Source organism: Oppia nitens, unplaced genomic scaffold (assembly GCF_028296485.1).
Source record: "Oppia nitens isolate AA-2021 unplaced genomic scaffold, nextdenovo-longstitch-racon4-pilon3 scaffold1_pilon_pilon_pilon, whole genome shotgun sequence".
NCBI lineage: Eukaryota > Metazoa > Arthropoda > Arachnida > Sarcoptiformes > Oppiidae > Oppia > Oppia nitens.
In genome coordinates, this window is record NW_026533199.1 from 1661578 (window position 1) to 1677648 (window position 16071).

Genomic DNA, 16071 nt, shown 5'->3' on the forward strand with positions numbered 1-16071 from the left:
CATTTAACTTTCATTTAAAAAATTGATTAAATAGATTAACCTAATAAAAATAGCATTTAATAAAACATTTTTTTTAAATCGATACTTTTATCAAATTTATTATATAATTTGTATTTTTTATTAAATAATTATTTTAGTTAATTTGTAAGAATTTTTTCTTTTTTGACCCAAAATATTATTGGATGTAATATATATTACAATGATTTAAATAATAATTAAATATTTCTAAATATCTTTGATTTTATTTTTTAAAATTGATTAAATAAATTAATCTAATAATAGCATACAGTATGTAAAACAATTTTTTCAGAGCAATACTTTATTTTATCACATACATATAAAATTATTTGTATTTTTTTTATAATTAAATAACAGTAATTATTTTATTTGATTATGAATTTTTTGTAACAATTATTATAACTATTGTAGTATAGGATCGTAAAACACAGATATGAAATATATGGTCAGTGCTATCACTTTAAGTTATTTAAAAGTATGGGTTAAAAAACCAAATAAACAGTCTATTATTACTAATAAATGAAAAAATAAATGCAGTCATAGTGTTATAATACAGTATATGTATGCCAATAAATATGGTAAAAGTTTTAAAATTTTCCAATCTATCAATTTATTAATTAAATTTATTATGCTTACTTTATGCTGCTATTTATATTGCTTAATAAAAAAGGTATATAATTTTTTTTTAATTTCTATTACCTTATATTAATATAAAACATAAGATATTTATTATCATAATATCTTAAATATAAAAATAATAAATATTATATATGACTACAGTAAACATATTAAGTTTCTGTTCAATACTTAGCAATACTATACACACAACAAAAAAAAAGTTTTTTAACTTTCAAAGCATTTGATGAGATATTATAATGAGTTTATTGACTTGTATTGAAAACATAGCAAAAAAAAAGTAGACAACTTATTTTGGACTATCACTTACTAATGTTTATTAGTTGTATTATTTTTATTCATTAGTTTTATGTTTTAAGCCTTTAGGTTTTATGTATTATTTTTTTAGATATTATAGTTTTATAAGTTATCATTTATATGAAAGTTTAATTTTTTTTATAAATAAAGAATATTTTATTATTTAAATACATTTATTAATTGATAGGTTTTATATTTGAAACCTTAGTGTTGTTATTGTATATTAAAACTTTTTGTTTGTTTTTTTGTTTGTGTGCACACATATTGACAACAATTTAGTTTTGTTTAAACTTTAAACATAACATTACTTTCGACGAAACCCTTCATAATATCATTGGATAAGTCATTGATGTCACCGCCGGCGGCGGTGTCGTTGTCGACGACGAGGACAACAATGCATTCGCGACGGCAGACCTTTTGTTACCGATATTTGTCACGTTTTGTCGGTATTAGCGGCGAAACAATTGACTGTTTAGTCGAAAATGGTTTCGATTCGGTGCACACATTGCGGGCGATAGATATGGACAATGACTGGCATCTAATGCCGACACAGATATCGATTGGTCAGAAAATATTATTACGTAAAGCGTTAGCTAAACTTGAAAACTCTACCGACGATGACTTTTACGGTGACAACAAACAAGAAGTTAGTCCGAAACGATCGGTATCTAACAGTCGGGTTTTCATCAATTTGGACCATCAGATGGATGACAACCCATTAGAAAATGTTTCGGATAACAATCAAAAGCCGTCGGATAAGGATATTAATGTTGAGAACAGTAGTGGTAATCACTTTTTTTGTTACATTTTTTTTATAATAATGATTTCATAATTTTTATTAACCAAAAAAAACTAATGAAATTTTTTTCGCTTCAACAGTGAAACCAATTGTTAGTGACTTTGAGTTGAAAAGACTTGCATTGAATACACAACTCGTTGTAGTTATAAGTCCACTAAAAATGCCGATCAATGAATCAAAGACTGTTGTCTGCAATAGTAGTCTAAATAATAATAACAATAATAATAATAATAATAACAATAACAATAATAACCGGTGTTTTAAATGTGATGAATGCAACAGATTTTTCTATTCAGTGACAACACTTGAAATTCATGTAAATAAATATCATCTAAAATGCCGACCATTCAGATGTAATAAATGCCGAAAAAGTTTCTTCGCTAACAAATCACTATTCAATCATTTGGCACAAAAACATGGATTTAAATCGTTTGCTTGCGATGACTGTCCATATATGGGTCGTACAAAATGGCATCTCATCCGACATAAACAGATTCATTCAGACAATCAACAATTTCTATGCAATTATAATGACTGCAACAAGTCGTTCAAACGACAACATTATCTGCGACGACACCAGAAAAGTATTCACAATTGGATTGATCGGCCATTTGTCTGCATTTATAACGATTGTTATCAGTCTTTCAATCGTAAAGATCTACTGCATCGACATAATAGAGAGTTTCATCACTCAATTGATCGACCAATTTGTCTGAAATTATGATGACTGCGACCAATCAAAAGCATTCAACAGCAAAGATCAGTTGATTGATGATAAAGAAATTGTTTGGTATTTTTTAAAGTCCAAAATAAAAGTCCTAATTGTTTGACGTGAATGAAGTGAATGTCAACCCATCCATCATAAAAGTTTAGGTCAAACTTACAAATAAGGCTCCGATTCATTGACACATAACTCCTAACAACAACAAAGTATCTGTCCATCACTTAACAACTGTTTCTCACTTTTTCATTGCCTATAAAATCAATTTATTTATTTTTTTTACTTTAATTTACTTATAAGTTAGTTATAATTTTTATTGTGTAGAAGTTTTCAATAAATAATATTAAATAGAAATAATAAATTATAATATAAAATAGTTTATTAAAAAAATAAATTTATTTATGTTTAGTAATAAAGTATTTAAGTTGTGAACTATTTTTATTATACTGTAAATTAATAATCAACATTTATTGATAAATTATAAATTTGTTTAGATATTTATCTATCACCATCACATATGCACTGATTTATAGATACCAGTGCTTTAAGCGATACGGGAGGTCGGCAGGGGTTAAGTGGACACATGTGGTATAGTTTGTGAATTTTTATTACTTAATTCACATATGAATGTAATTTTGTGATAAAAAAATATTAAAACATTAGACATTGGCTTATCATAAACATAATCACTACTTTAGTGATTGACATATAGTTTTCAAACAAAAATAGTAAGCAAAAAACTCACTGTATTTTATATAATTATGAATTTTTGTTATAATTATAATATATATATATGAGATATAATGGTCAGTACTATCAATACAGTAGTCCACTCAAAACTATTGATTAAACCAATAATAACAGTTTCAGTGACACATACCGTATGATTTCATTTAGTTTTGTAAATTAATAATATAATTTAGATTTTATTTTTACTCAAAATAATTTTAAAAATAAATAATTAAAAAATTATTTTTTTTTATATTCTACTATTAAGTAGAAATAAATTTTAATAATATATATTATAATATACAATACATTAGTTTTTAATTTTACTGTAATATATTGTTTGAGATATTTATGYGTTGAACAAACTGTATTTATGCAATTATTTTAAGCGCAAAATGAAATAAATGGATTAAACAGTTTTGTGGTATTTAGTTATATAAATATTAAATCAGAGATAAAAAAAATAATTAATTAGTTAATTAGTTATTGAAATAAAACATTGAAAGAGTAGATAAACTTTTAGACTAATTACTCAATAGATTGTAATTGTTATGTAAGTTAACCGTAAATAATAACAGTTTGATTGAAGAAAAAATAATTATTACTTAATTATGCATTTTGTATTTGATTAGTAATTTTGTTTACCGATATCACTGGTCAGATCATGTCTACCGATTGTCACCGATATTTGTCTCGTTTTGTCGATATCACTGCCGACACAATTGATATTTTGGTCCGAAATGGTATCCAATCGGTTAACGCTTTGCTGGGCATCGATATGGATAAAGACTGGGATCACTTACCGCCACAAATATCCATTGGCCAGAAGATACYGTTGCGACAGGCGTTGAACAAACTAACTGATGATGACTATGGCGATGATAAACAAGATTTAACTACAAGACAATCGGTATCTAACAGACGGATTGTCATCAATTTGGACGACGAGACGGACACGGATTGCAATGGAAAGTCTTATAATCATATTATGGATCTAAACAGTGATAATCAATTGTGTGATCAGAGGATTGAGTCAACTAATCTGCAATTTGTCTGCAATTATAAGGACTGCGACAAGTTGTTGAAATCGAAAGGGAATCTGATTAGACATAAGAAAGAGGTTCACACCACTGATCGGCCATTTGTTTGCAGTCATAAGGATTGTGATAAGTCGCTCAAAAGTAAAGATCATTTAAGTGGTCACTTAAAAACGGTTCACTCGACTGACCGGCCGTTTGTCTGTAATTACGATGACTGCAACAAATCGTATAAACGCAGATCCGATATAAATAGACACCAGAAATGTGTTCATTTCTCTGATCGGCTTTTTGTCTGCACTCACAAAGACTGTGATCAGTCGTACAGAAATAAATCCTCTTTACGTAAACACCAGAAAACGGTTCACAAAATCCATCGACTAATTACCGTTAGTTCAATTCGTAGGAATCGATTAACTGATACAATCAACACTACCATCAGCACAACCTCTGGCACCAAATTGATGAATACAACTTCAACGTCAACTAACCTGATCTCTACTGAACCCGTCATTACTATTATCGAACCGGAGGTCGACAACAAACCAATTGTCGACATCAAACCAGTTTTGGATATAAAACCATTTGCAGACATAAAACCATTTACAGACATAAAACCATTTACAGACATAAAACAAGTTGTGAACATGAAATCAGATATAGACACCAAACCGTTACTCATTTATATCAATCCCAGTGTTATGGATCCAAAGTAATGGATCAATCGGTCCAGTAATGGTAGTGACGCGAAGTCTCCAGAAGTAATGCATTCAATACAAAACAACAACAAAGTGTCACTTCTTAACGGTAATAATTTTTGTGAATTAAATTGTATTATATATTAAATAAATTTAAATAATAATTGTTAATGAATGTTATAATAAAAAAAAGTATCCAAATTTCTATTACTGTACTGTATATAATAACCAGATATATAAAAATTAGTTGTACTTTTTAAAAAAATTTAATTTAATTATGAATTTTTGTTACAATTATTATAACTACTGTAGTATAGAAACACAGGTATGAAATCAGGGTTAAGTAAGGGGGGTAGGGGGGGTAAGGCCAAAATACCCCCCCTAAGATCGAGAAATTGGGATTTTACCCCCCCAGACTTTTTGACCAAATTGAAAAAATTGTCGCTTAAAAACGAGGAGAAATGACCCCACCTAAAATTTCGGCACCGAAGGCGCCGAAAATTTTTTTGAAATTTATAAAAATTTTAATTTTAGTTGATACTATTTTAGTAAGTGTTTTTATGTTTTTAATATTTATAAAAAATCTAATTATTGATTAAAAATAGTCAAAATAACGTTAAAAGTCATCAAAAAATAACATTATTTTAATTAAAATAAACTAAAAAATTAAAAATTACCTATTTGTTGAAAAGAGTAATCATATTACAATTTAAATATAAGTTTAAGAAGTTAATAAAACAATAAATACTTATGTTTTTATTAATAATTTTTAAATTTTAAATAAAAAATTTAAAAATATTTTCAATTTTGTACTTAATATAATTAAACTTTATGGAAATTTGAGTTAAATAAGTAGTATTCAGTCAGTATTTGTATAAAAATAAAAATATATAACAAACTATAAACATTAAGTATTGTTTAAAAAATTAATTATGTTAAAAGTTAAAAATTATTAATACTAAAAATAACTCATAGTGTATCATTAATGCTTTTATCAACTATTTTTAAATCTTAAATACATTATTTTATTTTTTTTGTTAAAATTTAAGTTTTTATTAATTTTAAAATTTTTTTTTTAAAAATATATATTTTTTGTTAAAATTTAAGTTTTTGTTAATTTTTAAGTTTTTTTTAAGTTTTTTTATATTTTTGGAAATTTTACCTTTTCCCGGGAACTTGTGGGAATTTTATTGAATTTACATGGGAATATTCGGGAACTTAAGGAATTTTTAGGGAATTTTCTCTAGACCCCCCTCCTTGATTTTGGATTTTTGAAAAAATTGCCGTTTAAAAATGCAATAAAAATCTTACCCCACCCAATACCCCCCCCCCCCCCAAGATTTTTTGAGAATTTTGTAAATTTTACCCCGGTCTACCCCCCCCCCCCCCCCCTAAAATCCAAAACCTTGCTTAACCCTGGTATGAAATATATGGTCAGTGCTATCACTTGAAAGTCAAAAGTATGGGTTAAACCAATAAATAGGTCTACAGGTGGGTAATAGTCTAATATTAAATACTAAATTTGTCTGTAATAATAAAAATATATGAGAAATAAATTCAGTGAAAGTAAAATAATATATTTATCTGCAAAATATGGTAAAAGTTTTTCTATTTGTCTATTTGAAAATTATTGCTTATTTTATGCTAATAAAAATATATTTATTAGTTTAAGTAATTTATATTGATAGCATTTATAAAAGCATTTATTTATTTACAGTATTTATTATAATATTATTATTTATGATATTATAATAATTTATTATAATATCATAAACATAAATCAAATGTTTGATATTAACTAAAGTAAACAGATTAAGTTTCTGTTCAATACTTATAATAAATATTAATACAGGTATTTAAAAAAAAGTTTTAAGTTTCAAAGCATTTGATAAGATATTATTGAGGTATTGAAAACATTTCAAAAAAATTTTATTATAATGTTTATTAGTGTTTTTTTATTTAAGATTTTATTATATGAATATTAAAATACTTTTTTTTTGTTAGTTCATAAGTTTTATATAAAACTTTAGTATTGTTTTACAGTATATATATAAATACTATTTTTTTAGTCTGCGCAAAGTGACAACAATTTTTAATTTTTTTTTGTTTTCAACATAACATCAGAACTTCCGGTTAACCACAAAGTCATAGATGTCACCGCAACCGCCGTTATCATCATCATCATCATCAACAAGAACAATGTCTTCGCGTCAAACCTTTTGTCACCGATATTTGTCACGTATTGCTGGTATTAGTGCCGAAACGATTGACATAATGGTTATCAATGGCTTTGATTCGGTGTACACATTACGGGCCCTCGATATGGATAGAGACTGGCATCTAATACCTCCGCAGATATCTTTGGGACAGAAGATACTGTTGCGTCAGGCGTTGGCCAAACTACCAGATGATGTCGCCGGCGATGATGACTATAATAGTGGTGACAATCATGAGATGACCACTAGTCGGCGATCGGTATCTAACAGTCGGGTTTTCATCAATTTGGACGACAATAATGACAAAGTTTTAAATAACAACAACAACGGGAAGCCGTCTCAAGATGTGAACAGTGATAATCAATTTTGTGACTTCTATGATGACCTAACAGTGCCATCAAATTCTAGTGATTTTGATTTGAAAAGACTTTCGTTGCAAACACAACCCGTTGTACTCATAAGTCCGCTAAAAATGCCGACCAATGGATCAAAAACTATCGGCGATAGTCGTCTTAATTGGTCTGATATTAAATCTAATAGCAATAATCCATTGAAATGTGGTCACTGTGATCGGTATTTATCATCGGCGGATAAACTTGAAATTCATGTGAATAGTCGTCACCTGAAATGTCGTCCATTCAGATGTAATAAATGCCGAAAAGGTTTCTTCTCTAACATATCACTACTCAATCATTTGGGCGAAAAGCATGCAATCAGACCGTTTGGTTGCGATAAATGTCAGTTCAAGGGTTGGACTAAATGGCATCTCGTAAAACATATGTTCATTCACTCAAACAATCGGCCGCATGTCTGCGATTACAATGACTGCAACCAATCGTTCAAACGCAAAGACTATCTGCGTATACACCAGAAAAGGATTCATTTAACTAAACGGAAATTTGTCTGCAATTACAATGGCTGTGACCAGTCGTTTAAATGCAAAGACTATCTGCGCCGACACAACACTAGGGTTCACACTACAGATCAGGAATTTGTTTGCAATTATGATGATTGCAATCAGTCATTCAAAGCCAAAGAATATCTGAGAATACACAAGAAAACTGTTCACTCGATTGATCAGTCATTTGTCTGCAATTACAAAGACTGTGATAAGTCATTCAAAGCCAGAAGCTATCTTCGGCAACACGAAAGAATGGTTCACTTAACTAATAAACGACTTGTTTGCGACTACGATGACTGCGACAAGTCGTTCATAAGCGCAAGAACACTGCATCGACACCAGAAAATCGTTCACTCAACAGATCGACCATTTGTTTGCAATTATGAGAACTGCGACATGTCTTTCAAACGCAAAGATTATCTGATTTATCACCAGAAAAAGGTTCACTTACTGAAAGTTCTTCCGAACGAAAGATTTACTATTTCTTCGGCAAACGAATTAACCGAAACTACGAATAAGACGTCAAAGATTGAGAGACATCGATCATCGACTGGTACGATAGTTACCAGATCTGCTAATAAATCAACTAAAACTACGGCACCACCGACAACAACACCATCACTTAATCAGATGTTCACTCAGGAGATGAATGAACAACCGGTGATTACCGATTTTGCAGCAGACATGGAGACGGTTGCTGTTGTGGATATCAAACCGTTATCTTCATTATCACCGATTCAGTTGTCAAATCAAGTTGTTGAAGACGAGGAAATCATTATTGCTAACAGTGGTGAACAACAACAACAGTTATGTTCAGTATGTGAACCAGAGTTGGCCCGAATCAACGGTTTCGGCAATTATATATGCTATAGTTGTGACAGTTTTATGAATCGTATGGCCGCTGAAGCCTTGTACCGAACAATGACCAGCAGACCGAATGTCCAGTGGACACCAATTTGGGATGATTTGAATGATTCATCTATAGAAAGTGCACGACCACCACCATCTATTAGGCCAACTATAGAGATAACTGAGCTTTGAGTCAAAATTTTCATATCAATAAGCAATATAATATGTTTTATGAATAATAGCATTTAAGAAATTAAATAAATGCCATGATTTTTAAAATATTTTTTTTTAAATAATAAATTATCATTTAGTATATGTATTTTACTATTATTTTTTTATATATTCAATTTATATATAATTTAATTATTGAATTTATGTGATAAATATGACATCAGTAGAGAGAGAGAGAGAGAGAGAGAGAGAGTATACAGTATTGTATGTGTGACATGTTTGGGTGATATCACACATACAATAATTGTGGAGATTTATGATAAGTTGGATCCCATTTGTGATATCAGAAATAATTGTAACAAAATAGTGTATATATATATCAATATTTTATTAATTAACACAGAAAACAATACAATTAATTAATATGTATTCAATGTAATAAAAAAAAATTGAGACCAAACTTTTGACAAAAATAAGGCTACGATTTATTGACACTGAACTCAATAATTCCCGACCAAAGTGTCGATCCATACGGTCTCTTAACATTAGTTCATCACTTATATCATTATTTGTTTTCATAAATTAAAATATCATAATATTATAAATTGTATTTTACATACAAATTGAATAATTATAATAATAATTAAAATGAGAATTTCTTATAATATTAAAATAATGAGAAAAAAAATAATAAAATAAAATAAATTATTAGATAAATAATAAAATAGTTTTTTTAAGAACTTTTTTTTCCTTAGAATACGAATTGCAATGGAAACGAAAAGTCGTGACTTATCGGCGATGACGACATTTCTGGCCGTTTTCTGGTCAAAACACGATTGATTACGTGAACGACTCCGTTGTCGGCCATTTGGTCGCAACGGGTGACCTGTGCCGTACCGAATCGAACCCGACCCGCGAACGACCGATGGGCGGACACCAACTTTCCGTCCAAATTTCGGAACTCTTGCGAACTCAGAAATAGCGGCGAATTGTTAACTCCTTTTTTAGAAATTTAAATATACGGTAAATATATAAAAACATTTAAATAATAATAATTTCTTTATATATATCTATAATTACCCGAACAGCAGATAATTTCTCCAAACAAATGTCTTTTGATAAACTTTTCCGATTCATTCTGATTGCTGACCATTGAATTGATTTGCGGTACAGAATAATAGTTGCGTACAGTTTCATCATCGGGTGCCAGCAATGTATAGGTGCCGTTAGCAGTCAACTGTTCTTGGATGCCACTTGTTTGGACAATTTGCCGGATAATAGACAAGTTTTCCATCGAGTCGAGTGTCTGCAGTAGAGTGCCTTTGGATGGCTGAAGAAAGCGGTCGACAACATATATGGAAGCGCCGCATATGTCTTGATTGGGCGCAATAATCGGCGCGCACTGAGCCGTAACCACTGGTCTCAAACTGAATCCAAGTATATCGCTGCCAAACATATTGATTCTCATCATCTGATTTTTGTCGCTCATTGTCCTCATCAGTTGATCTTCAGTCCAGTCGCATACTTCTGATTTGGTTGGGACCACATGATAGCCAATCAGATCTCTAGTATTGTTGCGAATTCTGTCCAAATCCGGCTGCGATAGGCTTCTCATTGCATTCTTCGACGGTATGAAAAACGACACATTAGTCAGTCCGTCCCATTCGCTTAACAGACCCGAATCGTTCAACAGTTTCATATAGTCTGTCAACTGGTGTTTCTCGAGAAACTTGGATATGGGTTGCGATTCAACTGATGAAATGACTCCGTCGATGACATGAATCACACCATTAGTGGCCAATTGATCGCTTTCCACAACATTTATGCCATTGATCTCAACTTTTTGATTGACTCTCTTGATTGGCAACAGTTTTTCCAATCTATTTCTCACTGAAGCAAACTCTTGTACGGCTGACAGGCAAAGAGTGTCACCAATAATATGATTGTTGAGCAATGCGTCGACACACGACTGTCCTTTGAGTAGTCTTTCCAGATATAGGCTGTCTAGTCGTCGAAAAGCTTCGTCGGTCGGCGCCAACAGAGTTATATGTTGTTTACTATCATTCAACTGATCCATTAGATTAGTCTTCGACAATACTGTCAAAGTTAATTAAATGACAATTAGTAATGTCTTACAAAAAAAAAATTGTTAACCTATTCAATGACACTTACTTTGTCCAAGAATTGTAAACCGATCATCGTTTTCAATGATTTGTTTCAACGTCTTGGTCGGCGACGGCATCACTCTGTTGACTATATGAACAATACCATTGATGGCATAGTTATTGGTCGACACCAGTGGCACACAGTTGGCAGTGACCACTCGTCTAGGGTGTGTGTGATAGACATTGAATCGGATCTGTTGTTTGGAGGGACTCAGTGTAGGCACCAGTACGTCGTCGTTCATATCGCCAGATCTGACAAAACCGGGCAACAAATGCATTGCAATCGAGTCGGGCATTGTATTTGTTTCACGTCTTCGCCGGACAGCCGATGGATAGGAAAAGTCTTGTGTTTCCACTTCATTCTTTGAACAATGGATTACAATTAATAGATTTTTTTGTTGTTGAAAAAACTTTCTTAATGTCAATCATATCAACAGATTATATATCAGATGTCATATTTACCTCATCTTTGGTCACATTGTCTTCTAATTCAATTAGCGATTCATCGATAACGGCCAGTACAGTGATATTATCGGCGACCAAAATGTTGGACATACCGAACCTTTCAATTAATTTTAACATACGATTAGCATTAAGATCTTTCATTGTCTCCACCAAACTCTTGAGATTCACTGCAACAACAAAAATACAATAATTAATTGTAATTATGATTCTAACACTAGATTAGTGATAGAAAATATAGATAAAAAATCAATATATATATATATCAATAAATTATATTTAATAATAAATTTATATAATATTTATTGTCTTTTTTTATAAACGACTTTAAATATTTATAGGCTATTCTTGACTTATTGGCTAATTAATTGTTTTTTAAATAATAATTTTTTAATTAATTAATTAGTTATTTATATATATTTTTGGCTTAAATCTATATTATAGACAGCCAGCAAAAAAGTATTGTTTATTATGCAATTAAACATTTATAAAATGTTAGTTTTATTACTTATTTATTATTTAGTTAGGTTAGTTTGGGTGAGTGTGAGGTTAGGAAGTGGTTGGGTGGGTGGGGGTGGGTTTGGGGCAAATAATTTTCTACTGGCTGTCTATAATATAGATTTGTTCCATATTTTTTTATTACTTTTAGTACATCCAGTACTGGTATCTTTGAAAAATCCGTGACAACATTGACGCTTAACAATTGTTGTCGTATTTTCTCTGCCTTTAATTAGTCTATAATTTAATTTAAAATTTAATAATTATTTAAATTAGAATTTTATTTTTATTTGGGTTTTAATTATCACAAACTTTGAGACACATGTATAGGAAGTGTCGGATTCACTGCAAGAAGTTGACTGAAGACTCAATGAGTTGCGTAAATTGGATCCAAACGATTGAAATTGCATATTCATTGTCGGACTTTGATCCTCGACCTCCAGACCACCAGTTTTGGTACTAATGACGGCCTCATCACCTTTGATGACCTTTTTCTCGATGCAAACATTTGGCCTATTTTTTAAGTAATCATTTTTAATATAAATATATCAATTTAATAATAAAAAGTTTTTTTTAACAAGTTTTGTAATAAAAATAAAATACTGTATAATAACTTATGCTATGTTAAATAAATTTGCCATAATTATATTTAATAGATTTGATGATAACTACACTATATATACCGGTATATACAGTATATATATTTTTTTTATTACAAAATTTTAATAGTGTGTATTAATAATATAGTTTTCGGAGTGTAAATAATTTTTTTTTGAAAAATTTAATTTTTATTGGGCGGATGTGAACCAAACAAATTTAATAAATTCAATTCAATAACAATTTGATTCATTGATTTCCTGAATTAATTGATGGAAAGCCTAAAAATTGATTGTATTATTATTGTATTGTGTGTTTAGGACAGTTGGCAGGCGTTGGGAGGGTTTGTTAGCACTTTTAAAAWATAAAGTTTAAATACACTAATACACTGTATATAAGTTATATAATACAATACTGTATAACATGTTTTAAAGTAATGTATTTTTTTTAAATAATTCAATGGTCTTTCAAAAAATAAAATATGGATTAAATGTCAAGAAATTGTTATTTATATTTTCTTATTTATATTTATATTTGCATTTTTATTGAAAAACTTCATTCAATTGTTATATTATTAATAATATTATAATACCCTAATATACTAATAGCAATAACAACAAAAACTACTGATTATAATACAAAAAGCTCATAAACTTTTTGTTGTTTTTGTTTGTATTAAAACAGTACAATACTGTACAGTACTGAGAGTATATACTATACAGTATACACTGTATCTCCCACTGAAAAATTTATGATTTGTAATACCTTTACCTGTACCATTTTAATACCTGTGCAAAACCCATACCCTCTTTTTTTTAAAAAAACATTTCAATAAAACAAATAAACAGCAAAACAAAACAACAAAAAGTTTTGCAAAATAAAAACCTATTTATAGTTCACATAACACCATAAGTTGTTAGACTAGGTGTCGGGTTATTAAATAAAAAGGGCGTTAAAGAGATAAAGAGTTGAGAGAGAGAGAGAGAGAGAGAAAGAGAGGAAAGAGAGAGAGACTCTATATATAAATAATTATAAAAAAAGTCATTATCAATGTCATACCCCTTCCACCACGGCTTTTGACGGCTCGATGGTAAGCCAAACGACCAGAAGTTAGGTCTATTGAAACCCATTGTTAACGGAAAATCCATATCAAACGGATTTTCTGATTCCGATTCATGCGATGGTTCCGCTTCCGTGTCTTCGGCAGAACCTTTGTCAACGACAACAACCGACGGATCAAACTCTTGATGATGTAATGGTTCGGCCGCCGATTCGCGCTCCGGTAGTCTCATGTCTAGACTACCGAAAGTCGGCATAGAATTTATTCTATGACTGTTTCCCATCATATTAAGCCAACTATTTGACATAATATAAATTTTTATTATATAATACATTATTTTTATTGATTTAAAAAAATCTTTTATATAAACTTAAATATTTAAAACTTATATAAAGTTATAATAACAACAAAATACAATCACTTACTTGTTATGCATTGACTGAAAACCATCGGAATGCCATTGACCCTGTATTTCATTGGGTAGACCACCGATGATGATGACAATCGATGACAATAGCAATAAGATATTTGTGGTCATCATTATTATTATTATTATAACTTATTTGTCAATCACATACAAAAAATTTAGTCTATTTATATAAAGTCAAATATCACACACTAGACAATTATATATATTTATTTATTTAATAACTACTATTTATTTAGTGAAAATGTATCTAAACTTTTTTATTGTCACTGAACGTGTCAATACTGATTGTATGGCAAATAATATATATAACAGTAATTATAACAAAAACAGTACTGTATTTCAAGTTTAATACTAATACTAAATGTTGTTTTAAAAGTCAAAGTCGTTGTCGTCTCTCTACTGGTATTTACTTTATTATTATTATTGTTATTATTATTATATTTTTACAGAAAACTATATGAGTTTTTAAATAAAAATATGTGGTTTATGTCAATGTTTTTTCTTTACTTCAAAAAATATTTTTCAGTCTAAATGGTTTTATATGATGAGTTGATAGGGCGGACCACTTCCTGGTAATTGTTATCTCCTCTCTGGTAATGCCAGCGATGGGCGAATCAGATGAGCCATTCATTTCCAGTAATTTCTCTGTCATTGCAAAACATTTTTTTTATTTAATTAATTAAAAAAATATTTATTGACTCAAATATCAGTCAATTCAATTCAATACTGTATTAGTTAAATATAATTATTTATATAAAAAACATATTGACTGTACATTTATATTGTGTTTATTGAAAAAAAATTTAAATCTAATATATCACAGAATTTCTAGAAAATTTCTATAAATAATTACTAAACACATCATTTAACTTATAATATTAAAATATGATCTGTTTTTTTGTTGTTGAAAATATATGTATTTAATTTGCAATACATATACTTGAAATTCCTGAAAATCAAATCAAAAATATTATTATTATTATTATAAATGACTAATTTATTTATTTAGATTAAGCAATTACAAATTAATATTATTAATAATAATAATAGTTATATTTTATATATTAGCATAAAATAATATACTGTATATAGTATACTATTAAAAGTATTTAATATTTAAATTTAATAGCAATTATATACATTACTACCGGTATGTGATAAATACTATATTAGAAAAAAACATTATTTTTTTATAAATGTGTTCAACCCTTTTAATGGCGATTATAATGATAATTAAAATTGCTATGCAATGTATTAAATTCAATGCATAATAACTTTTGAAAAAATTATTTAAATAATAATTGATAATAATAATAATAAACTAAAGTTCAAGTTTAACTATGAATTAATTTATTATAATTATTTTTATAAATATTATATACAGTATATATCTAGAAATATGATTACAAAAAATATGATGTATTAGTAATAGATTACTTTATTTGAATTTAACTAAATTTTGATTTATTATTATTGAGAAACTGATATAAAAGTCATAAATATATATATTTCAATACATGAATCAACATATAAGACATTTGATAAGTTTGTTATAATAATTATTAATATTTATACAGTTATAGCCTATAACTTATAGGCAAATAAAAATTTATGTATTATACTGTACGTGAGTTTTAAATGATGTACTAAATTATTGGGAAATTTTTATCAAAAGTTTATATACTGTAGATTTCATACACAAAAAACCCTCTTTAAAAACATGAATCATTTGTATAAAATTATAATCTATAAGTAGTGTATTGATTAATAATTTTTTATACTCTATT

At 28.8% G+C, this 16071-nt stretch overlaps 4 protein-coding genes across 4 annotated transcripts; 3 read left to right on the plus strand and 1 right to left on the minus strand.

Moving 5' to 3' along the window:
• Window positions 1-1149: 1149 nt before the first annotated feature.
• Window positions 1150-2723, plus strand: LOC128952574 (zinc finger protein 184-like). Its single transcript, XM_054297989.1, has 2 exons — window positions 1150-1736; window positions 1831-2723. The coding sequence occupies exons 1-2, from the start codon at window positions 1301-1303 to the stop codon at window positions 2472-2474; spliced, it is 1080 nt and encodes a 359-aa protein (XP_054153964.1). The 5' UTR covers window positions 1150-1300; the 3' UTR covers window positions 2475-2723.
• A 1141-nt stretch (window positions 2724-3864) lies between these two features.
• Window positions 3865-4953, plus strand: LOC128952784 (PR domain zinc finger protein 5-like). The gene has a single exon (XM_054298228.1). The coding sequence runs from the start codon at window positions 3865-3867 to the stop codon at window positions 4951-4953; it is 1089 nt and encodes a 362-aa protein (XP_054154203.1).
• A 26-nt stretch (window positions 4954-4979) lies between these two features.
• LOC128952572 (zinc finger protein 239-like) lies at window positions 4980-9151 on the plus strand. The gene is made up of 2 exons (XM_054297987.1): window positions 4980-5044; window positions 7060-9151. Exon 2 carries the CDS (start codon window positions 7087-7089, stop codon window positions 9091-9093), a length of 2007 nt encoding a protein of 668 aa, XP_054153962.1. The 5' UTR covers window positions 4980-5044; window positions 7060-7086; the 3' UTR covers window positions 9094-9151.
• Window positions 9152-9795: 644 nt separating this feature from the next.
• Window positions 9796-14822, minus strand: LOC128952689 (transforming growth factor-beta-induced protein ig-h3-like). The gene is made up of 8 exons (XM_054298120.1): window positions 14280-14822; window positions 13854-14150; window positions 12510-12710; window positions 12343-12434; window positions 11700-11869; window positions 11245-11599; window positions 10153-11169; window positions 9796-10071 (listed from the first exon to the last, which is right to left on the minus strand). The coding sequence occupies exons 1-8, from the start codon at window positions 14393-14395 to the stop codon at window positions 9824-9826; spliced, it is 2496 nt and encodes an 831-aa protein (XP_054154095.1). The 5' UTR covers window positions 14396-14822; the 3' UTR covers window positions 9796-9823.
• Window positions 14823-16071: the final 1249 nt, after the last annotated feature.

Excerpts from the sequence above, each read along its gene's own strand:
- LOC128952572 (XM_054297987.1), top strand. The coding sequence starts at position 7,087 with ATGTCACCGCAACCGCCGTTATCATCATCATCATCATCAACAAGAACA.
- LOC128952689 (XM_054298120.1), bottom strand. The coding sequence starts at position 14,395 with ATGATGACCACAAATATCTTATTGCTATTGTCATCGATTGTCATCATC. Across the intron at positions 14,151-14,279 it reads TTTCAGTCAATGCATAACAA|TTGGCTTAATATGATGGGAA; the intron begins GTAAGTGATTGT and ends TATGTCAAATAG. Across the intron at positions 12,435-12,509 it reads TCCTATACATGTGTCTCAAA|ACTAATTAAAGGCAGAGAAA; the intron begins GTTTGTGATAAT and ends ATTAAATTATAG.
- LOC128952574 (XM_054297989.1), top strand. The coding sequence starts at position 1,301 with ATGTCACCGCCGGCGGCGGTGTCGTTGTCGACGACGAGGACAACAATG. Across the intron at positions 1,737-1,830 it reads TAATGTTGAGAACAGTAGTG|TGAAACCAATTGTTAGTGAC; the intron begins GTAATCACTTTT and ends TCGCTTCAACAG.